This window comes from Salmo salar, chromosome 01, assembly GCF_965601325.2.
Source record: "Salmo salar chromosome 01, fSalSal1, whole genome shotgun sequence".
Classification (NCBI taxonomy): Eukaryota; Metazoa; Chordata; class Actinopteri; order Salmoniformes; family Salmonidae; genus Salmo; species Salmo salar.
This window is the reverse complement of record NC_138291.1, coordinates 56,466,435-56,490,667: the sequence shown is the minus strand read 5'-3', so window position 1 is coordinate 56,490,667 and position 24,233 is coordinate 56,466,435. Positions and strand designations below refer to the sequence as shown.

Here is a 24,233-nt window from a genome sequence, read left to right as displayed (position 1 = left end):
CAAAAGAAATCAGACAAGACCTCAGAAAATAAATTGTAGACCTTCACAAGTCTGGTTCATCCTTGGGAGCAATTTCCAAACACCTGAAGGTACCACGTTCATCTGTACAAACAATAGTACGCAAGTATAAACACCATGGGACCACGCAGCCGTCATACCACTCAGGAAGGAGATGTGTTTTGTCTCCTAGAGATGAACGTACTTTGGTGCGAAAAGTCCAAATCAATCCCATAACAACAGCAAAGGACCTTGTGAAGATGCTGGAGGAAACAGGTAGAAAGTATCTATATCCACAGTAAAACGAGTCCTATATTGACATAACCTGAGAGGCCGCTCAGCAAGGAAGAAGCCACTACTCCAAAACCGCCATAAAAAAGCCAGACTACGGTTTGCAACTGCACATGGGGACAAAGACATGGGGACAAAGATGTCCTCTGTTCTGATGAAACAAAAATCGAACTGTTTGACCATAATGACCATTGTTATGTTTGGAGGAAAAAAGGGGAGGCTTGCAAGCCGAAGAACACCATCCCAACCATGAAGCACGGGGGTGGCAGCATCATGTTGTGGGGTTGCTTTGCTGCAGGATGGACTGGTGCACTTCACAAAATAGATGGCATGATGAGGGAGGAAAATTATGTGGATATATTGAAGTAACATCAAGACAACAGTCAGGAAGTAAAACTTGGTCGCAAACGGGTTTTCCAAATGGACAATGACCCCAAGCATACTTCCAAAGTTATGGCAAAATGGCTTAAGGACAACAAAGTCAAGGTATTAGAGTGGCCATCACAAAGCCCTGACCTCAATCCTATAGAAAATGTGTCGGCAGAACTGAAAAAGCATATGCGAGCAAGGAGGCCTACAAACCTGACTCAGTTACACCAGCTCTGTCAGGAGGAATGGGTCAAAATTCACCCAACTTATTGTGGGAAGCTTGTGGAAGGCTCCCTGAAACGTTTGACCCAAATTAAACAATTTAAAGGCAATGCTACCAAATACTAATTGAGTGTATGTAAACTTCTGACCCACTGGGAATGTGATGAAAGAAATAAAAGCTGAAATAAATCATTCTCTCTAATATTATTCTGACATTTCATATTCTTAAAATAAAGTGGTGATCCTAACTGACCTAAAACAGGGAATTTTTACTTGGATTAAATGTCAGGAATTGTGAAAAACTGTGTTTAAATGTATTTGGCTAAGGTGTATGTAAACTTCCGACTTCAACTGTACATACTTTACACATCAGTCAGTCACACACACTTTACACATCAGTCACACCCACACACACACAGACACATACTTTACACGTCAGTCACACACCCACACCAACACCTCATGTTCCTGTGGCTAGTGGTGTGAGAACAGAGTATAGGACTGACAAACAGTATAAAGACCTAGTGAATCTAATACTACTGTATAGGCCGAGTGAATCTAATAATACTGTAAAGGCCGAGTGGATCTAATAATACTGTAAAGGCCGAGTGAATCTAATAATACTGTAAAGGCCGAGTGAATCTAATAATACTGTAAAGGCCGAGTGAATCTAATAATACTGTAAAGGCCGAGTGAATCTAATAATACTGTAAAGGCCGAGTGAATCTAATAATACTGTAAAGGCCGAGTGAATCTAATAATACTGTAAAGGCCGAGTGAATCTAATAATACTGTAAAGGCCGAGTGAATCTAATAATACTGTATAGGCCGAGTGAATCTAATAATACTGTATAGGCCGAGTGAATCTAATAATACTGTATAGGCCGAGTGAATCTAATAATACTGTAAAGGCCGAGTGAATCTAATAATACTGTAAAGGCCGAGTGAATCTAATAATACTGTAAAGGCCGAGTGAATCTAATAATACTGTAAAGGCCGAGTGAATCTAATAATACTGTAATGGCCGAGTGAATCTAATAATACTGTAATGGCCGAGTGAATCTAATAATACTGTAAAGGCCGAGTGAATCTAATAATACTGTAATGAATCTAAAAATAGCATTGTCTGGTTAAGCCTCTCCCTTGGTGTAACCCGCTGGTTATGTTGAATATAGACTACATCATCACCGTATAACACTGTTTTATTGGGGAGTTGGGGGAGGATATTTTGGGGTAACGCCCAGAAAGATGGAGGGAACGAGCTGTTGCTAGGCAGCGAGCGGAAGAGCGAGCAAGTCTGGAGAACATCCGTTAAACGGTGTTGAGCTAGCTGCATTTATAATTACCGTAGCTCGTTAAACCAAGTTATTATTAGCTTGCTTGTAAACAAAGCTCATAAAGCGAGAACAGGACCATGTCAAAATGGCCGCCAAGGTTAAGGGATAGGATGAACACCAAAACATTTACATTACATTTACGTCATTTAGCAGACGCTCTTATCCAGCAAACTAGTACAGGCAGAGAGACAGGCAGAGACAGCGAATTGAATGGGCATTGTGGGGAACCTACCGCACCCACACACATTTAAAAAGGTCCCATCCTAACTGGAGATACTGTCTCTCAGAGGAGAAACTGCAGTAGTGGTTCTGAATTGTAATACTTGGATTGGAGCAATCAGGATTGGCCATACTCCACATAACATGCTGTTCTGTACACATACGCACAGAAACACACATGCAGGCGCACACTCGCACACAGTGACACACACTCACAGTGATACAGACACACATCTGTCATAGGAGACAGTGGGCCAGTGCCAGCTGGCTGTGTTTCAGCTCCTTACCCCAGGGATTGGTACTCCCACTGGCCAAATATGGAAGCCAAGAGCACCCTCTCACACACACACACACACACACACACACACACACACACACACACACACACACACACACACACACACACACACACACACACACACACACACACACACACACACACACACACACACACACACACACACACACACACACACACACACACACACACACACACACACACACACACACCACTCCAGGAGATGAGGGGGGAGAGGGAGATCTGGGACTCTTTATGATTGGACCATTTCTTACAGAGTGCTGTGGCTCACAGGAAATATTTTCAAGATGGTTATCTGTCATTACTGAGGATAACAGGCCTGTTGATGTGCCCCAGGTCTTTGTGTGTGTGACTCTTACCAGGACTGTGTGTGTGCATGTGTGTGTCTCACCAAAACTGTGTTACCCGTATGTGTGTGTCTCTCTCTCTCTCTCTCTCTCTCTCTCTCTCTCACCAGGTGCAGCAGTATGCGGTGTCCGTTGGGGTGGATGGCCAGGGCTTCATCGTACAAACTCTTGGCCTCGTCCTGGTTCCCTTTGAGCTCGGCCAGACGGCCCCTTAACAGCAGCACGGAGTGGGAGTTGGGGAAGAGCACAGCTGCCTCCTGCACACAGAACTGGGCCTCCTTCACACGCCCCTCTGCCATGAACAACTCTCCTATGGGAGAGAGATGGCGGGAGGCGAGAGAGAGAGAGAGGGGGGGGGGGGGGGGAAGAGAGCTTGAGCATCGGTTGAGACAGCTGACAACAGTATGTGCTGATAGAGCCAGGCTAAAACGTCACATCACCAACTGCACGGCCACCATCGTTCGACATCAATGATTCTTGTTTCATTTCTTTTTGTTTTACCAGGTATGTTGATTCAGGACTCATTCTCATTCACAAGGTTGACTTGGGGAATATGTCGCAACAGAGGAAACGACACATACTGTACCAACATGACATTGGACACATACCCACATAATGGACTGAAAGAAGATTCAGTCATAGGCACAGAGATACAGACGCATATTTACCCTGACAGACACACAAACAAGACCAGAATGCAGTGCCTGGGAAGTAATGAGGCTCATGCCTAAATAAGGGCATTGCATGCTGCTGCTGTAGCTCAAGACAAACCCCAGACTGCCCTCAGCACAGACACACCCGCAAGCACCACACTGGCCAATTACAGGCTGGATAGTGGGCCGGATAGTGGGCCGTCCACAGGCCCCTCCCTCAGGCCACCACTGACCAATGGAGGGCAGGACATTGGGATAGAGCTGTCTCTGGGGGAGAGTGGACACCAGAGTGACTGACAGCTTAACCATTAGAAACTCTTGAGGGGAGGCTTGCCTAAAACACATTCACTTAGCCTGCGTGTGTGTGTGTGTGTGTGTGTGGTGTGTGTTTGCCAACACCATATATGCCTTTATGCGGCAGCCAAGTAAAGTGTGTGTGAATGTTTGTTTATCTGTTTTTCAAAGTGGTCACAGATGGGAGCTATTTGTGCACGTTATTATGCCCTCAAATAACGCCACTCAGAAAAAATATAAAACCACTATTCCGGATCCCATTTTCTATAAACAATTGTTCATATTCCTCACCTGGGCTTGACAGCATAATGGAGAACACAAATAATATTAACAAATTCACCTACAATAGTCCCTTCTCTGTGCCTACATGTGAGTGTGTGTGAGATCATGCATAGTGTGTGTGTGTGTGTGTGTGTGTGTGTGTGTGTGTGTGTGTGTGTGTGTGTGTGTGTGTGTGTGTGTGTGTGTGTGTGTGTGTGTGTGTGTGGAGCCAGGTCATGCTGGGTGGTTGTGTCCTGCCCTGAGGAGAGGAGAAGTGCTGTGTGTGTTCGTGCTGCCTGCCTATTTGGCCGATCAAGATGTGAGATTTGAGGCAGGAAATGATGACCCACATGACAGAGGAATGTGACTGGAGAGGGAGGAGAGAGACTGACTGCCCAGCCACACATCCCTGCCTGGGCCTGCCTGTCCGGGAGAGGGGAACACACCCCGGGTCACACACAGGTACATTCACTACACTGGCTCGGTCTGTGCTGGGGGGGGGGGGATATAACAGATGCCTGTAACGACTGACTGAGGTACAGTATATATGTATCTACTGTACATGTGATGTAAACTTCAGTGGCTTTTGCAGTGAAATTACTCTCAAGGATCAAATAGAAGACAAATGCAAGATGGCCAAAACTACCTTTGCTTAAAATCCAACACAGGGAACTCGACCCTAACTCATCCATCGGTACAGTGATGGCCTTTCTCTCTGCTCAGTTCACAATTATAGGGTAGGATGTACACCCCTGCCCTCTAGCTCCAGTGGAATGCACTCTCCCTCCCTTCCTATAGCTGGCAGCAGTAGTGTACACTCCGGTGGTAGAGTCTACACTCCCTCAGTGGGTAAGAAGCTTGTCTAGCTGACTCCAGTGTACACTAGATAGTTATGTACACTCCCTCCCTCCTGTACCTGCTTGCAGCCAGATGCGCTCCAGGGTGTTCCAGATGTAGGTGGGGCCCTGTTTGTGGGCGGAGCTGACGGCTGACACCTCTGACATGGCCTGCTCCAGGCGAGATAGAGCAATGGACGGACCGCTCTGAGAACCTGACCCAGGGACAGTTCATAGTCAGCACACATACAGCATTATACACTATCACACACACAGAGCGTGATCTAGGAACAGTTGATACTTAGTCAGTACACATACACACAGAGCCTAGGCCCCTATCCACAAAGCATCTCAGTCTACACTTGACACTTACATGCGACTTCTGCTGTCAGAATATGAAGATCGCATTTGAAAAGACGCTTTGTGTTCTGATTGTGTTCAGATCTGGCTGACAACTTCAGGAGGTGGTCAGGGATGCATTGAGTGCGGATATCTCCTCAGTCTCGACGCAATCAGGCTACTGAAAGCGCATACAGTGGTCAACGTCATCAGCCCGCCTCCCACAAGTCTCCAGAAAACGTGTGTCTTGGGACCGAGGAACCTAGTGTGTGAGGAACGTGTTTGCCGGCCTCATAAACGCTAGCTAGCTAGCTAGAAAGGAAGAAAAAAAGCAGAGGAAGACACAAAATAAAAAGTCGAGTCAGAGTCTGAAGAGTGAGGACAAAGGGAAGATGGCGGAAGTGGATGCTGAGTTTGAATCAAGCAGCGCGTCTAGCAAAGTTGGTGAAGACGAATGTTTTGAATGGACAACAGTAGTAGGGAAAACTGGAACAAAAAGAAAATGGCCTAAAATTGGAGTGGAGGATACGTGTATGAACGATAATGAATCGCTTGTTGTTGGGACGCGTTTGTTTTTTAGTAAGGATTTGAGGTTTGAGGTGTTGAAAATGGTGAAGTATGCGCTGGGAAAAGTGGAGTCTGTCAGAGTGACCAGGAGCCTGAAAAGAATCCGAACAACAGAAGTTTTGTGTTTTGAACTTTGGAGTAGAGCACCCGTCAAAGGAGTCATCTCAGGGGTGACGACAGACGTTCAGGTTGAATACCTGAAGAGAATTCCTGGTGTGGATGGGGCCTGGCATCTGACCCGCTGGGTGAATGGAGAAAAATAAGAAAGTCTGTCTGTCCTGTTGTTTTCTTATAAATAGCAAATACCTATGCATGTGAAGCTTTTTTTTGTAAGATACGCTGTCAGAGCTTCGTCCGCAAGCCATTGCAGTGTAAAAATTGTAAGGGATTTGGCTACATTTCAAGTGTGTGTGGACAGACAGAGTATAATTGAAGAAGTGTGTGTAGAAGGACGACGGTGTCGCAATTGTGCTGGGATCATGACCCCAACTTCCTGGAGTGCCCTTTAAGGGTGAAGGAGATTGAAGTGGCAAAAGTTAGAGCGGTCAATCGAATCTCCTACACGTAGACGATTAAGGTTGTTGTGTGTATTATCATAATATTTTTTGCCTATTCCACCGTTTGTAGGACGCATACCGGCATTTGAATATAGTGTGGGAAAAGGGAATCCGGACACACTGTGGACACATTTAAATGTAGGACGGAATTCCATCAACAGAACTCTATGATCATAATACTAAAGCTGCATGAACTGTCAAGTCTAGACACGACCTCAAAAAAAGATCTTAGGAGTCCTGTTAAAACCTGTTTTAAGACAAAAACAACTCCCCGCTCAGAGTAGATTTGAGGATGATGTTAAGACACTGCCTACACAAACTCTGAGCCAAGAGTAAAATCAACTCATAAAACTTTATCTCGGCTGGTTATCATGACAGTTTGAGGTACTGCAAAGGAAAGATAGTAATTACCGTCATTGACGTTGTTGCAAATGATGGGGAATAACCAATCGTGATGAGACATCGCCAGCTGTGAACTCAATTGCATGTTTCAAAAAACCACCGTGAATGTGACTGTACATCAAATATTTCAATGGTAAAATGTTTGATATCATTTTTGCCTGAAACTATTACTTGCCACTCATAAGTAATATGTTGGCATCCATATATAAATATATAGCGGGCCAGCCACCACCGGCCTGAGGAGAGACACATGGAACGAGGGGTTAATACGGTAATCGGGGGGAAACTGTAACCTATAACAAACCTCGTTCACTCTCCTCAGGACTTTAAATGGCCCCACAAACCGCGGACCCAGCTTCCGACAGGGCAGGCGGAGGGGCAGGTTTCGCGTAGAGAGCCAGATCTGGTCACTGCAGTGACGGTCTGCGTTCTCTTTTTGGCGCAGAACGGCCCGCTGAAGGTGAACACGGGCAGCTTCCCATGTCTCCTCCGCGCGCCTGAACCTGTCGTCCACCGCAGGAGCCTCGGTCTGACTCTGATGCAAAAAAATGGCTGGTACCCCAGTACGCACTGGAAGGGAGAGAGGTTAGTGGAGGAGTGGCGAAGCGAGTTCTGTACCATCTCAGCCCAGGGCACGAACGCCGCCCACTCCCCCGGCCGGTCCTGGAAATATGACCACAGAAACCTGCCCACATCCTGGTTAACTCTCTCCACCTGCCCATTACTCTCGGGGTGAAACCCTGAAGGCTGATCGAGACCCCCAGACGTTCCATGAACGCCTTCCAGACCCTAGACGTGAACTGGGGACCTCGATCAGACACTATATCCTCAGGCACCCCGTAGTGCCGGAAGACGTGCGTAAACAAGGCCTCCGCAGTCTGTAGGGCCATAGGGAGACCGGGCAGAGGGAGGAGACGACAGGACTTAGAGAACCGATCCACACGACCAGGATCGCGGTGTTAACCTGCGAGGGGGGAAGATCGGTAAGAAAATCCACCGACAGGTGCGACCAAGGCCGTTGTGGAACGGGTAAGGGGTGTAGCTTCCCTCTGGGCAGGTGCCTAGGAGCCTTCCACTGGGCGCACACCGAGCAGGAGGAAACATAAACCCTCACGTCCTTAGCCAAGGTAGGCCACCAGTACCTCCCGCTCAAACAGCGCACTGGCCGACCGATCCCAGGATGACCAGAGGAGGGTGACGTATGGACCCAATAGATCAACCGGTCATGAACAGCAGACGGGACGTACAGATGCCCAGTGGGACACTGAACGGGAGCGGGCTCTGCACGTAATGCCTGCTCAATGTACGCGTCCAGCTCCCACACTACCGGCGCCATGTAATGATGGAATTGAAACCAGGTGTGTGGGAAGACAAGACAAAACAAATGGAAAATGAAAGGTGGATCGGCGATGGCTAGAAAACCGGTGACGTCGACCGCTGAACGCCGCCCGAACAAGTAGAGGGACCGACTTCGGCGGAAGTTGTTACAATATAACGGTAATATTGTCAAAATACGCTTTTAACAACCATCAGAATTGGTTAAAAATAAAATAAAAAATGATGCATGCCAACATATTAGGCAATAATTAAGAGTAGGTAAAGTGATCGTGTCAGGCGAAAATGATAGTTTACCACTGCAACATTTTATGTACAGTCACTGTGGTTGTCTGAAGCGTGACATAGAGTTCACAGCTGGAGATGCGTCGTCGCGATTGGTTATTCCCCATAATTTGCAACAATGTCAACGTTAATGTGTGTCATCACTATCTTTCCTTAAAACAGTCTGAGGTACCGCAAAGGAAAGATGGTGATGACACTCATTGCCTTTGTTGTAATGATGGGGAATAACCTATCGCCAGCTGTCACTTCGATAGTACGCTTCATACAACCACAGTGACTGTAGCCTACATCAAATGTTGCAATGATAAAACGTTTTAATATAATTTTCGCATGACGCGGTCACTTTGCCTACTCTTAATTATTGCCTAATATCAAAGACTGTACAAAACGCTGTGCTAATATGTTGGCATGCATAATGTTGTTTTTTTTACCAATTCTGATAGTCGTTGAAAGCGGAATTTTGACAACATTGCCGTTATATCAAAACACTCGTCACACCCCCGTTCAACATATCGACATCGCATTGGCACAGTAGTCATCAATCAAGTCACTTGACAATGACGTTGCATACAAAGTTGTATACAACGTTTGAAAGGCCTATAATTTTCATCGAACACAATCAAAGTTAACATAAACCCAAGATGCTTTCAATTGCCCAATTTATTGTCATGCCCAATGCGGGCATCTTTTTTTTTAAAACAACGTGATGTTGCGCTCCAGAGGGATACATTGAAATCATGTAGGTAATTACATAATCGATAGAAGAACGTGTTTATTTATTATCCTAGTGGTTATAAGTATTTAGGCATCTCATGTGAAATAGCCCTCGTGAAATAACTGTCAATAGTGCAAGATATAAGGCTTATGGTTGAATGTAGATTATTGGGTGTATTATTGGATGTAGATTATTTATGGTTTGATCATAGCAAAAGGCATAGGAACCCCTGCTGGTAACTCTTAACTGGCTAGGACATTGCATGTGGTGTCCAGAAAATCTGTCGACTATAGTGGACTCTTATGACTAAAGAGGCTTCATGCATAGCTTTTATTTATACCCATAAGAGTAGGAGTAAAATGTCTCTATTCTCAGCACTTACAATTTTCTACTCGGAGACGCTTTGTGGATATGGCCCCAGGTTTTAACAAAATTCTTAGGTTCTTTTTCTGAGATGCTTTGTGGATACGGACCGTGGTCCTGGAACAGTTCATTCTGAATCGATACACATACACGAAAACCCCTCATTTACAAACAGCAGATCATATTTTGTAAAGATACACTATCCAAATACTGGTCTCTCTTGCTAAATAGATGTGTGTATTATCTCAATGAGACAAACCTGTCTAAACAAAGGTTACATGGACATCAATACACCCAAGAGGCTGTGGACAGTACAAACCAGTCTCACTGTCCTGGAAATCTGGCAGGGTGAGGTGGAGGCCGCTGGGTTTGCGGTTGAGTGGAAGTGGCTCTGGTGGGTTGATACTGCTGCTGTCATCCCCCTCACTGCAACGCCACATGGCAGCTAATCAATAAACAGCAGAATCCTTCCCAGCTCCCACTCAGCAGCAGCCATTATAGCCACGCACCCAGTGCAGTAGACAAACACACTCACAAGCACACAACCACACATGAAACACAAACACATTATAGACACAAGAGACAGACACCCCCATCTAACGCACTCATTAACCACATAAACAGAGAGACAGACAGGCAGGCGGACTTATAGACACAGACAGACACACTCATACACACACCTGGTATGTGTGAAGTCATAGCGGCTCTGCCACAGCTGCAGCATGTCTTGGCAGGTCTGGAGTGCTACGCCCGGCCCATACAGAACCTCCTCCAGCTTCACCTTAGTGAACAGCAGACTGAGTGAGAAGGAGCACAGACAGCAACACATCAACACAGCATGCATCAATTAGTACACCATTAGCACTTTACACATCGATACACACATTGGTGTGCTGTACCATGTACTCGACACATCAGGAAAAACACACCCACAACATTGGCTCAATGTTGACACAACATTGCTGTGTTTGCTAGGTCAGCACATACTGTTGGCACGTCAACCAGGACCTGATGCTGCCATCATATAGGATAAGCATGTTTATCACTGCATGTTCACAGAGCTTTGGTGTTCTGTTTTTCAACAGATGGGAACTGTGTGAGTCTGGAGGGTTACAATATGCTACAGTGGGAGGCTGAGCTGGGAAAGGAAGAGAGGTACAGTATGTGAAGGGAAAAGACAGAAAGAGGGAGAGAGAAAGAGTCAGCCCTTACTCATCCGTGAGAGAGAGAGAGAGAGAGAGAGAGAGAAAGAGGGACTTAAAGCCCCAAAGCGGATGCCTGTGTCTGCCTGCTGTCTGTCTGTCTGCTCTCCTGTCTCCCTGCTCACCCAACTGTAGCCTCTTCAAATTATTCCTCTCTCTGCTCACCTCTTACTGACAGAGAGCTTGGGTTGGGTACTATCCAGATTTTCATACCGTCATACCGTTTCTGTACCATACCAGGGTATACGGTATTACCGGAAGTGCACACAGGGGGCGCTATTGTTTGACTCGCAAATCAAGTTAGGCTACAGGGGTCTTGATTCAGGAAGGGATTGAATGTCTCTGCTGTAACCACGAAGCTTGATCTTGACATCTAGCCACTTAGCTAGCAAGTTAGCAAACCAAATGCATCGCTGGAGTCCTGAGCTGGATATCATTTATTTGACACTGCTTAGATTTCTTATAGTTATACTTAACTCATAGTTCGTTTTAAGCAATGGCGTAGCACGCACCCCTGCAGCACCCGCGAGGCGGGGTTGCCCCAAACCAAATTATATAATCAGTATTTCTAAATATCCCGGTATACGGTATATATCGCCCAAGCCTAAAGATAGCACTGGTGATCAATAGCACAGCCAGACGGCCGGCGGCAGCGGAAAAACTCCCGGTGAAATGTGGCTCGTTACCGGTTAACGGGTGGGTGGAAGGGCTGGGATGATGGAGGGAGGGATGGGGGATGGAGGGGCGAGAGGAGGGGAGAGAGATATGCACGAAGTGTCATCTGACATGAGGATGAAAACTGTTGCTGACAGACGTGGTGTTACAGATACACCTGTCAGCGGGGCCAGTGGGGGCTGAGGGTTTCCTATTAGCTACCGTGCAGAGCAGCGTTTAGTAGAGGAGTGGTGTGCCGTGTGTTAGTGGGCTTCCTACTGTGTGAGTGTGTGTGTGTATGCAAGCAGGCACACACACACACTCATCTTGTGACATGCCGCAAGATGAATGCAGAATCAAAGCCTGGGATTATTCATTTTCTTTAGAACAAACTGCGAGAGTACACTCTCTCTGTCTCTCTCGCCTCCCTTCCCCTCTCCCTTCCCACAGCCTCCTCAGCTCTTTCGTTTTGTGCTAAAAACGCATTTCAATTGGAAATGCACGCCTGTTTACTAGCTGATAACAATTTCAAACAGACAGAGATAAAAATGTGGGAAAAAGAGAGAGATAAAAAGACAGTAGCGTTTCCCAGTTGTTTACTTATAAAGCCACGCCGACCATTTAAGAACGCAACAGGCTATTAATGCTTTTTAAGGTAAAAGCTCAATAAAAACATCCCAAATATAAGGACAATGTCTACACATTTCAACTGTTTCATCCAAATGCTGTCTGCTATTAAGATATTTACTGTAGTGTCATTTGGCTCGAAGAGATGTTTGTCTTTAGGGGGGGGGGGGGGGTCTGCTATGTTATCTATGGAGGTGGCGTACGAGACGTGAGACATGAATTGAGATTTGCGTCTTTACACTACAGTAACGCGTGTATACACGGGTATTTTTTTGATAACTCGTAATTTTATCATAGAGGAAATGCTTTCTATTTGGAGAACAAGAAAGACAGAAAGTGAGAGAGAAAGCACAAGGATTCAGTGTGTGCTACAACAAATTGACAGTCTGTGCTGCTGTGGTGCAGAGATCCGATGACTAGCGTCACACACACATGCACACGTGTGCACATACTGTACATGCATGTCATCGTGTACGTATGCTATTCAAACCAAATCCTCTTCAGCATAAATTCTTCACACATTCCCTCTTTCTCCATAACAACTGATGTTGACTGCTCCCTCCGCCGATATGACCTCATGGTTACCGGGGCGATGGGCATTCCTGGAGCAGGGAGGGCTGTGATGGGCTGAGCCTGGCAAAAAGCTCTTAAATGGGTCAAAGCAGTCAAATGTCTCTATGGAGAAGGAATGTGTGCACATGCATATGAGGGAGAGAAATCACTAGAATATGAGCTTTAGATGATACATATCTACAATACCAGTCAAAAGTTTGGACACACCTACTCATTCAAGGGTTTTTCTTTATTTTTACTATTTTCTACATTGTAGAATAGTGAAGACATCTAAACTATGAATTAACACATAAGGAATTATGGTGTAACCAAAAATGTGTTAAACAAATCAAAATATATTTATATTTTAGATTCTTCAAAGTAGCCACCCTTTGCCTTGATGATAACTTTGCACACTCTTGGCATTCTCTCAACCAGCTTTATGAGGAATGCTTTTCCAACAGTCTTGAAGGAGTTCCCACATATGCTGAGCACTTGTTGGCTGCTTTTCCTTCACTCTGCGGTCCAACTCATCCCAAACCATCTCAATTGGGTTAAGGTTCGGGTGATTGTGGAGGCCAGGTCATCTGATGTAGCACACCATCACTCTCCTTCCTGGTCAAATAGCCCTTACACAGCCTGGAGGTGTGTTTTGCGTCATTGTCCTGCTGGAAACAAATAATATTCCCACTAAGCGCAAACCAGATGGGATGGCGTATCGCTAGTGTCACCAGCAAAGCACCCCGACACCATCACACCTCCTCCTCCATACATCATGGTGGGAACCACACATGCGGAGATCATCCGTTCACCTACTCTGCATCTCACAAAGACAAGGCGGTTGGAACCAAAAATCACGAATTTGGACTCAGACCAAAGGACAGATTTCCACCGGTCTAATGTACATTGCACGTGTTTCTTAGCCCAAGCAAGTCTCTTCTTATTATTGGTGTCCTTTAGTAGGCCTTTTGCCTTCTGGTAGGCCGTCGTTGTAAATAAGAATTTGTTCTTAACTGACTTGCCTAGTTAAATAAAGGTTAAATATTTGTATTTTTTTTAAATACTTGTGGTTTCTTTGCAGCAATTTGACCATGAAGGCCTGACTCGCGCAGTCTCCTCTGAACAGTTGATGTTGAGATGCGTCTGTTACTTGAACTCTGTGAAGCATTTATTTGGGCTGCAATTTCTGAGGCTGGTAACTCTAATGAACTTATCCTCTGCAGCAAAGGTAACTCGGGGTCTTCCTTTTCTGTGGCGGTCCTCATGAGAGCCAGTTTCATCATAGTGCTTGATGGTTTTTGCGACTGCACTTGAAGAAACTTCAAAGTTCTTGACATTTTCCGGATTAACTGACTTTCATGTCTTAAAGTAATGATGGACTGTCGTTTCTCTTTGCTTATTTGAGTTGTTCTTGCCATAATATGGACTTAGTCTTTTACCAAATATTCTTCTGTATTCCAACCCTACCTTGTCACAACACAACTGAATGGCTCAAACGCATTAAGGAAAGAAATTCCACAAATTAACAAGGCACACCTGTTAATTGAAATGCATTCCAGGTGACTACCTCATGAATCTGGTTGAGAGAATGCCAAGAGTGTGTAAAACTGTTATCAAGGCAAAGGGTGTCTACTTTGAAGAATCTCAAATATAAAATATATTTTGATTTGTTTAACACTTTTCTGGTTACTACATGATTTCATATGTGTTATTTCATAGTTTTGATGTCTTCACTATTATTCTACAATGTAGAAAATAGTAAGAATAAAGAAAAACCCTGGAATGAGTAGGTGTGTCCAAACTTTTGACTGGTACTGTAGATAGATATATATATATATATATATATATATATATATAGCTACAAATACAATATAAATGCAACAATATTTGATTTGCTCTGTCCTTCTCTGACTCCATATCTCTTTATTTATCTGTCTCTATATCACATTCATTTACTGCTTATCTATTTTCACTGTACCGCTCTCTTCTTGACACCATAGAGACCAACACTGACCCCAAATGGTCGTGCTGTGAAGAACATGTGTATTAGATCATTATTGCAGACTCTAGGGTGAGGTGGCACTGCGAAATAATCAAAATAGCACGTGGCTTTCAAATATGCATATTCTTCTTATAGCAAGGCAACTCTGTGGCACGGGCCAATTGCATGGTCGACTAATGATGTGTGTCTGTGGTTTTTCATTACTGCATAATGTCTGCTTCTCAGAGAGAGAGGGAGTACTGCAACTCCAACCTACATGGAAGAGTTGGGGTCAGTGCGGCAGTGTGAAAAGGGTAAGGGTGTGTGAGGGTAGACTCCTCAGCGCAGTGCGGATGCCCGGTCTGGCACATCTAAATAAGGCCTTCAGTGAGTGTGTGTGGCTCTGGTGAGGAGCTCAGACACCCTATCCCCACACAGAGGTCTGGGCCTGGGCCTCCAGAGCACCTCTGGCTGGGTGACTGGCTGGCTGGCTGACTGACTGACTGACTGACTGACTCACACACACACACACAGTTCCATAATACAGGAGAGTGGCGACCTACTTGAAGTTCTCAGGGTGTTGGCTGAGCGCTAGTGTGAGGGTTTCGAGGGCGTGCTGGTGGTGTTTCTGGGCACTAAGCAGAAGGGTCAGTAGGTGGAGGGAGTGCAGGTCGTCCCCACGCAGAGACAGAGCCACCTGCAGGGGATCCATGGCAGCTGCCACCTGCTCACACACACACACACACATACCCACAGTGAATGGGTAGAGGAGAAACCGAAGGACAAGAGACGCAGAAGATCAAAGATGGAGAACCACTATGAGGAGCCGTAATAGTGTGTGTACTACAGTATATGTGTGTGTGGCAGTGCTGACTGACCTGGCGTACAAGAGCCAGCTGGAGAGACAGGTAGAGAGCAATCTTAGCATCATGGGGATCCAGTGCATGGGCTCTTCAGAGGAGAGAGGTCACACTCAATGACAACGCAGAATAACACACAGACTGTAGTGTACGCTAACTATAAAAACAAACACACAGGTTAAGACCAACCTAGATTGACAGAGTGGCCTTGTGGTTAGTGTCCGCCCTGAGATTGGAAGGTTGGGAGTTCGATCCCCGGCTGAGTCATAACAAAGACTGTAAAAATGGGACTTGATGTGTCTCTGCTTGGCACTCAGCATTAAGGAGATAGATTCGGGGTAAGGCCCTGCGATAGACTAGCATCCTGTTCAGGGGGTGTGTTTGTACATCAAGCTGCCTCACGCTACAGAAACAGGAGATAGGCTCCTGCTTCTATGAGCCGTTCTGAATTGCACAAGCCAAGCCTCGTGGCAATGGCTACTTACTGACAGAGAGAGGTTGGTACGTACTTATGCAGATTTTGCAGTGCTCGTCTGTTGAACCCATCCCGATCAGCTTTCAGAGTGGCTGGAGAGAGATTAGGTAGAGATGGACAAATCCATCAGTGGAAAACAAGGCATTTTGGGCGACATTTTCATGGTGGATTATAATGAGGTTTACGGTATTTATCGCACAGTTCTGAATCCTGAAAATACTAGTCGCCCTTTGTGAGTACCAACTCATATTCATTCCAACACAATTCACCTCTGAATGAAATACCGCACAGGTGACGGGGGAAGGCCAATTAAGAAAGTACGGATTATCAGGACAAGTGAGTTCAGTGGGTTCTCTCAGTGGCGGATTCCCGGTGAATCGGGACAAAGGCCACCGTTTGTTAGAGGAAACCAATCCTGCCTCGTTGAGCAGCTCATACTGGTGTCTCTTACCGTCAGAGGCCTGCAGACTGCAGCACAACCCCACGGTCAGGTACGCACGGGACAGGAACTCCGCAGCCTCCTCTCCCATGGTCACCACACTCTGAGACAGGGCCTCAGCCTCCTCCAGCTATCACACACAGATACACGCAAATATAACAGTCCGATGTGCTATGGGTCCCTAGAAGTACAGTGTCTAGTCTGCTGAAGTACTTACTATGTAACCTTGTGAGATCAACTGTGAGCTCAAGTGTTTAAAGGCATGTTCAGTTGGTTTCGGATTGTCTTGTTTAGTGAGCTTTTGTGTTTGTATAGTATAGAGCGTTTGTATAGTCTGAAGGGTTGTATTGTGGGCAGTGTGTGGTTAGTTTAAGGACACTAGATTCAGGTGAAGAACAGCGCACTAGAGTCCCCCGGCAAACAGTGCCAGACTGCAGTCAGTGTGGCTGAGCTGGGACGAGGTAACAGGGTCTCACTCAGTGTGAGGTATGGGGAGGGGTCGGTGAATTGCCATTGACACGGTGCCAGCAGGACAGCTGCTTAGACTCTCCCTGACTATCCCCCCTCCCCTGCCTTACTCCTGTACCATAAGCCCTTTACTCTCTCTTTCTCTCTCTCCCCTCCCTCATCATCCTCCTCCTCGTTCTCTATCCCTCTCTTTCTCAGAATACGGACACTATCAACAAAGTTCCATACAATAGAAAGAAAGAGAGCCATTATGTTATTATGGGATATATCCATTTGAATTGAGTTCCTTTTTGACAGTGTCCATTTTGATTTAAACAAAACATATTTGCCCATTGGAAATGGCTAAACATTTAGGAGATAAAGGTGCTCCTTTATTCAAGAGCATGTTGCGTCTCTACCGATGGCGGGCACAACACAAATGACCCAACTCAGATGATGTAAAATTAGGATCTAAGCTACGTTTCTAGATAACGTTTAATGACATAAATGTTGTTGGTTTTTTTAAACTTTTTTTTCAATACATTTTAAAATAGTTTGACAACCCTGCTAGTAAGCTTTTAAATGCTGTCAATCTCAACAGTTTGTTTATATTTTGCAGTGCTGATTTTTTTTATTTTTATTGTTTAATTCTAAAATAAGATTATTCAAATATGCATTATTAAATGCTCCAGGGGTAATTTCGTTAGCATGTTTTTATAGATTTATAACATGAAACAACATTTAAAACGCAAACATGCTTTAGGTCTAGCAAAGCAAATACTTCAAAAGTTTAAGCATACTGTATGTTGTAGAACAGTGATACATTTTCTTTCATAATATTTACTAAAAAAAAATACCTTAAGTTGGTTAGCCATCAGTGACGGAATTGACAAGCCAATGACAGAGTTGACAGCAGATACTCAAAACAGACATATTTTTGCCTCTAAAAATAAAGTTCAATACAAACATTTGTAAGATATGGAAAACGATTCATTTGAACATCCCCAATAAAAACACATCTATTCTCATAGAACTTTTAGCACGGAGTGTCTATGAACTTAATGTTCATTTCTCTACCATAAGCCGCCTTCAACATCGTTTTAGAGAATTCGGCAGTACGTCCAACTGGCCTTACAACCGCAGACCACGTGTAACCATACTAGCACAGGACCTCCACATCTGTCTTCTTCACCTGCGGTATCATCTGAGACCAGCCACCTGCACAGCTTGCTTCTACACCTGCATTGCTAGCTGTTTGGGGTTTTAGGCTGGGTTTCTGTACAGCACTTTGTGACATCAGCTGATGTAAGAAGGGCTTTATAAATACATTTGATTTGACTTGATTTGATGAAACTGTGGGTTTGCACAACCGAGGAATTTCTGCACAAACTGTCAGAAACCGTCTCAGGAAGCTCATTTGCGTGCTCGTTGTCATCAACAGGGTGACAGCATCGTAACCGACTTCAGTGGGCAAAATGCTCACCTTCGATGGCCACTGGCACACTGGAGAAGTGTGCTCTTCATGGATACATCTCAGTTTCAACTGTACCGGGCAGATGGCAGACAGCGTGTATGGCATCGTGTGAGCGAGTGGTTTTCTGATGTCAATGTTGTGAACGGAGTACCCCATGGTGGCAGTGGGGTTATGGTACAACAAACACAATTGCATTTTATCGATAGCAATTTGAATGCACAGAGCTACCGTGTTGAGATCCTGAGGCCCATTGTCGTGCCATTCATCAGCCGCAATCACCTCATGCTTCAGCATGATAATGTCCAGCCCCAACGTTGCAAGGATCTGTACACAATTCCTGGAAGCTGAAAATGTCCCAGTTCTTCTATGGCCTGCATACTCTCCAGACTTGTCGCGCATTGAGCATGTTTGGGATGCTCTGGATTGACGTGTACGACAACTTGTTCCAGTTCCCGCCAATATCCAGAAACTTCGCACAGCCACTCTATTCCCAGTCATGTAATAGGGCCTAATTAGGGCCTAATTTATTTATTTCAATTGATTGATTTCCTTATATGAACTGTAACTCAGTAAAATCTTAGAAATTGTTGCATGTTGCGTTTAGATTTTTGTTCAGTGTAATAATATTCAAAGAATTTGGAAAATTCCGAAAACAAAAATATTTTCCCTTATTAAACTCCCTAAATGTAATTTTTACAATCAAATAATGCAACAAAAATCATATATATTTCTTTCAACTATAAAAATAACGTTCCCCAGTCGGACACAAATACCTATTGGTCACTCCACTCCTACCAACTAGGGGTCAAAGACCCTCGAATGACTCTAGTCCCAGACTCCCAGACAATACAGTGCAAATGTGTAGTTCCAAGGTCGGTGAAAGGGTCAAGATGTGTGTAATTTGTTGCTCTTTGGTCCCATAGTATCCTACTGTGATTAAGGCTGTAAGCTCCTTAGTCTCCCTAGCCACCTCTGATCTCTAGCCCCTCTGTTGCCATGCCACCATGCGTCTCCTAATCCTACACTACCCCCCTCCTGGATCAACAACAGGCCCGGCATTGCTAGGCTGATTATCACAGTGGTGGGGTGGAGGTGGGTGTTCGTGTGGAGCGCTGTTATGTAATAATGGTTGCAGCGATTCTGAATCGTGACCGACTGCCCGTATGGATGGTATGCATAGCATGAAGTGTAAAGGTATCGTGAAATAGAGAGAGACTGTGTGTGTCATTCACCCAGTGCAGTTGGCCGATGCAGACTTTGGCGGCCAACATGGGCAGTGAGGGGTCCTCGGGTCTCATCCTGGCACACTCCTTGAACACAGACACGGCGCCCACACCCTGTAAAACACAGGCACACACACATGGTCACTAACACATCGAAAAAAGTCGTCACACACACACACACACTCATGCTTACGCACACTCTCCTACAGTAGTGACAGAGACGAACTAGTCTACTGATATAACAGGAGCATAGATCACACACATATTTACTTTCCGTATAGAATAACACAGAAAGGGAGTCATATAGGTCATTCATCAATGCACTACACACACACACACTCTCTCGCTCCCTCACACCCACAGCTGGCCCTAAATAGAAGCAGACCAGACGACACTGAGTCCCCCCCCCCATCCTTATAGGGAGCAGCCTATTTCCAGAGTTCTGCATTGATCTGCGGTGTCAACTCATCCTGCAGGCAGCCAGGCCAGGGAGGAGATCAATTCTCCTGTTTCACTCGGGAGGCTTCCAGATCTTTCTATCTGTCACACTGCTCATCTTTCGTTATCACTCAGTCCTTCTGGTTCATGCATTCTACTGACTAACGCACACACAACCTCACAGCAACATTTAGAGGATGAGTGATTACATATGCTTGCGAGCAGGTAGTAGTGCCAGATTAGAGTAGGATAGTGTGTGTGTGTGTGTGTGTGTGCGGGGGTGAGCGTGTGAAAAGATATGACGATGAGCTCACCTTCCCACACGCCATGAGTGACAAGCCCAACTGGTGCCAGAGGTGGAACTCATTAAATGAGAACTTCATGGCCCGCTCCAGACACTGGAGGACACACACACACACACACACACACACACACACACACACACACACACACACACACACACACACACACACACACACACACACACAGATGCATTTGGGATATCAATCCACATTGTTGAAGGAGAGTGAGGTTGAAGGTTAGATGTTCATTTGACACGCCATGACACCTATGAGAGGAACGATGTCAGTAGAGGCAGACAGACATAACCAGCGACTTGTTGTTAGCAAGACTAGTGGTACCCTGCATGGCCCCAACACGTGAGAGGGTTCACCTGTCTGGCCTAGTGAGGCAGTGCTCACTCTCATTCAACTGGAGAAAAAAAACGCTGCCAATCTGAACGTAAAGAGAGAGAAGCCTGGGTAAGCTAGAGAGAGAGAGAGAGAGAGAGAGAGAATAAGGAGAGGAATAGAGAAAGAGGGTGAGAGAGATAGAGATTCTCTTAGAGAAAGAGCAAGAGAGTCCCTAACCCTGCTCGAAAGTATACGACGCAACAAGGGCATGAAACAGTTGTCAGAGGCAAAGTTTTCCCTTCACACTGTGTAGCTAGTTTTAGTAATTTGGCCTCCAGTGTTTTTCGAGGCAGGTTTACCTCAGACACCATGGCATACTGCCCCCTCCTGGCCATGCCAATGCTCAGCAGGTCGTAGACAGAGGTGGCGTCCTGCAGACTGGTCTCCCGCTCCTCCTTATGGTCGGGGGCTCGGCTGATGACTGCGTCTCCGCTGGCCTATGGGGTGGGAATCACATAGCTGTCTACGATCCGATTCATACCAAGGCTGTTGCGGTAGAAGGCCTATGAAGTGGCTTAATCTGCTGGTGTCCTTTCCTTCACCTGTACAGACAGGACTAGCGAAAGCCAGCCTAACTCCTGTCAATACATTTTGAGATCAACGTAGACTCTACGTACTGCACATTGTAGATGAAGGGGAGGGCACAAGAATATCCACAGGAATGTCCAATCAACACATGTCAAAGTAAACATAGCAATTTCAGTAATAGATATAGACTCAGGGGGGAAAGAGAAAGGGAGAGAGAGGAAGAGAGACTGTACTTCAAAGTGATGGGTGGGAGGAATGGGAAAAGTGCCAGAGAAAAAGGAGAGGGACAAAGGAAGGTGGCTCTCTCAGGTATCTCTCACGTGCAGGCACATACACATGTACCAAACGTGTACGTACGTGCGCGCACACATTTGTGACAGACAGACAGACAGACAGACAGACAGACAGACAGACAGACAGACAGACAGACAGACAGACAGACAGACAGACAGACAGACAGACAGAGAGGGAGGGAGGGCTGTCTCACCGTAGACTCTGTGATGAGCAGCAGGAGCACGGCCTCCTCAACCACGTCCTGGGGACAGAAGACGCTGCGGGGAAACACAGGAAACGGAAGTGACGCGTCACGCAACTGCCGCGCGCCGTGGCTAGATCGCCGGGAGCGTCCTGTTTCTACTTCACCTGCTCTGGTGGTATCACACAACCCTCCGACCAGCCCGACAGTATCACAGTACGCCACTCTCTCAGGTGTCTCTCACGCGCACGTGCACGCGTATAGTACACGCGTACACGTTTGTGCATGTGCTCGTCTTAACTGCCCTCTGGCTGAGCCCATGATGTACCAACTAAAGATACAATTGCAAGATACTATCAGGGCACTTCTAAACAAGTAACCCATGACAACGAATCTGCATTTGATTTCCCTGAGTGCATTCACACTCGTGCATGTTGTCTGGGGTGTAGGGTTTGATATCGTCTTGAGGATAGCGCAGACCCCTAAGATCCTATCGTAGAGATGGCGGAACGGCCAAAGGTAAGTCCCTGACAAAGCCTTTGAAGTTCGACAATTTGCATGGGAGATGTAGCCGAATAGAAATGGTCTCAGTGCGACATCTTGGAGCCTTGGGGGGGGGCAATGGAAGTGTGAACGCAACGTGTGCTTCTATAGGAGAGGTGGCTGAAGTATACCATTGATCGCCGAGCCCTATAGTAGCATGTATAAATTCCTTGGCCGCAGAGCTCCTAGCCAATACCAGGTCAGAAAGTGGCGAGAACAAGTTATGTTCCATGTGTGGGTTTTGTATGACTGGAACAGTGGACGCCTGGGCCTATAGGGAGGCCTGTCTTAGACCTTATTGATGCTCTGGGGCTATTTAAGCTCAACGGTTCAGTAGGAGTACACACAACCCCACTGTAGGGGAATGTGAGCTAATCTCTCAAGCCAGTGCTAATGTTGAATGGGGATTGAGTAATACCAGTGGATTAATGGGACTACACATGAATAGAAAAGAAAGAGAGGGGAGAGAAAGGGAGGGAGGGAGAGAGAGAGAGAGAGAGGGGGGACGGAAGGAAGGAAAGAGGTAGAGGTACCGACCTGTCAGTACTGTAGCGTTGGGGTGGTTTGGGAGAGGGGTACATGGCATCCTTTGGGCCGGCGTTCCCTTCTCTCTGCAGCCAGGCGGAGGGTGGGAGAGACATGGGCGCCCAGTAGCTGTCCTCACTCACCGAGCTCAGCAACACCTCAGCCAGCTTCCGCGCTGCAGCCTACGAGACACGATTAACGTACCGTAACGCCAAAGAACGCGACTAGGATTTAACTAGAGCCAGGACCGTTTTCCTGACTTAGTCAAGTCGCGTCGTCGTAAACATAAAATACATATCCTCACCTTCCTGAAGCTCTGGGAGCCCCGAGACTCCACCACCCTGAGGACCCTGCGCAGCTGGTGGGCTCCCTGGGCCAGGTGCCTGACAAACAGAGAGACGGACAGATGGACAGACAGATGGACAGACATGCGGACAGACATGCGGACAGACAGACAGACAAAAACACAGACAGGCAGATAGACAGACACACACACACACACACACAGACGGACAGACAGGCAGACAGCCACGTCAATGAAACAAGTCAAACAGCTGAGCTGACAGCGACAAAGGCCTCGCAAAGTGAGAATGATGTCGAACGGGGTTTGAGACACGTCAGCGGATTGACGCCCTTTTCTTCTCTCTGAAGAAAATGTCGGCGACAGCTAGGGTAGCCGTGCTCCTAGCTCCTAGGCAACTTTGCAGTATGCTAACAGAATATGTAGACGATTAGGACAACACAGATAACATAACATGGAAAGAAACAGGTGAGTATGACACAGTCCCAAAAGACACACCAGTGAGCGAGGTGAGAGTGATGGACTAAACACGTGGGTATTATATGGGTGAGGATGAGAGGAGAGTGAGATGTCATATGGGTAGATCTAAGACAGCATCAGTCCCATTCTGTTCCTACATTGTTAATGATCCTACATCCCTTCAAATCTGTATGATAGGGATAAATAGTGTTTTTGCACACATGTCCACCTGTTCTCAAACCTGGGGGGGGTTATTCAGTGCCAGCAGAACAGCATGCTGTTCCATCTAAGTATAAATGAGTGGAGCTCAATCGTGCCACTTCAAGCAATAACTCTGTCCTATCTGAGGTGCAATACTGACACCTACTGGTCAAAAACAAAAGTGCCACTCGCTGTTGCTGAAATCCCAATGCACTGTTCCAGAGCCTTTGACTGCTCTACTGGGCTCTACTGGGCCCAGTGGGCCATTGACTCACCCCCTATGCAGCAGGCACAGGTACGCACTCTGCAGAGCCGCCTGCTGGAAGAAGCCCAGGTCAATGTCCAGTGGTGGAGGGGCCAAACTGGTCTTAGCTGCTTTAGAACTAAGGGTGACCACCATCTGCTAACACAACAGTAAAAACTTCAGTT

General features: G+C 46.1%; 1 protein-coding gene across 1 annotated transcript in view; it reads right to left on the bottom strand.

Moving 5' to 3' along the window:
• LOC106605097 (tetratricopeptide repeat protein 7A) overlaps positions 1 to 24,233 on the bottom strand; it is a 40,273-nt gene that overhangs the window by 5,293 nt on the left and 10,747 nt on the right. The window contains exons 6-20 of the mRNA XM_045719843.2: positions 24,080 to 24,204; positions 23,148 to 23,226; positions 22,856 to 23,025; positions 21,788 to 21,851; positions 21,072 to 21,209; positions 20,395 to 20,478; positions 19,652 to 19,756; positions 16,511 to 16,628; positions 16,094 to 16,151; positions 15,603 to 15,675; positions 15,288 to 15,448; positions 10,389 to 10,505; positions 10,028 to 10,134; positions 5,226 to 5,360; positions 3,209 to 3,411 (exon numbers count right to left, since the gene is read on the bottom strand). Of these exons, the coding sequence (XP_045575799.1) occupies positions 3,209 to 3,411; positions 5,226 to 5,360; positions 10,028 to 10,134; positions 10,389 to 10,505; positions 15,288 to 15,448; positions 15,603 to 15,675; positions 16,094 to 16,151; positions 16,511 to 16,628; positions 19,652 to 19,756; positions 20,395 to 20,478; positions 21,072 to 21,209; positions 21,788 to 21,851; positions 22,856 to 23,025; positions 23,148 to 23,226; positions 24,080 to 24,204 (1,737 nt within the window). The remainder of the gene's footprint in view (positions 1 to 3,208; positions 3,412 to 5,225; positions 5,361 to 10,027; positions 10,135 to 10,388; positions 10,506 to 15,287; positions 15,449 to 15,602; positions 15,676 to 16,093; positions 16,152 to 16,510; positions 16,629 to 19,651; positions 19,757 to 20,394; positions 20,479 to 21,071; positions 21,210 to 21,787; positions 21,852 to 22,855; positions 23,026 to 23,147; positions 23,227 to 24,079; positions 24,205 to 24,233) is intronic.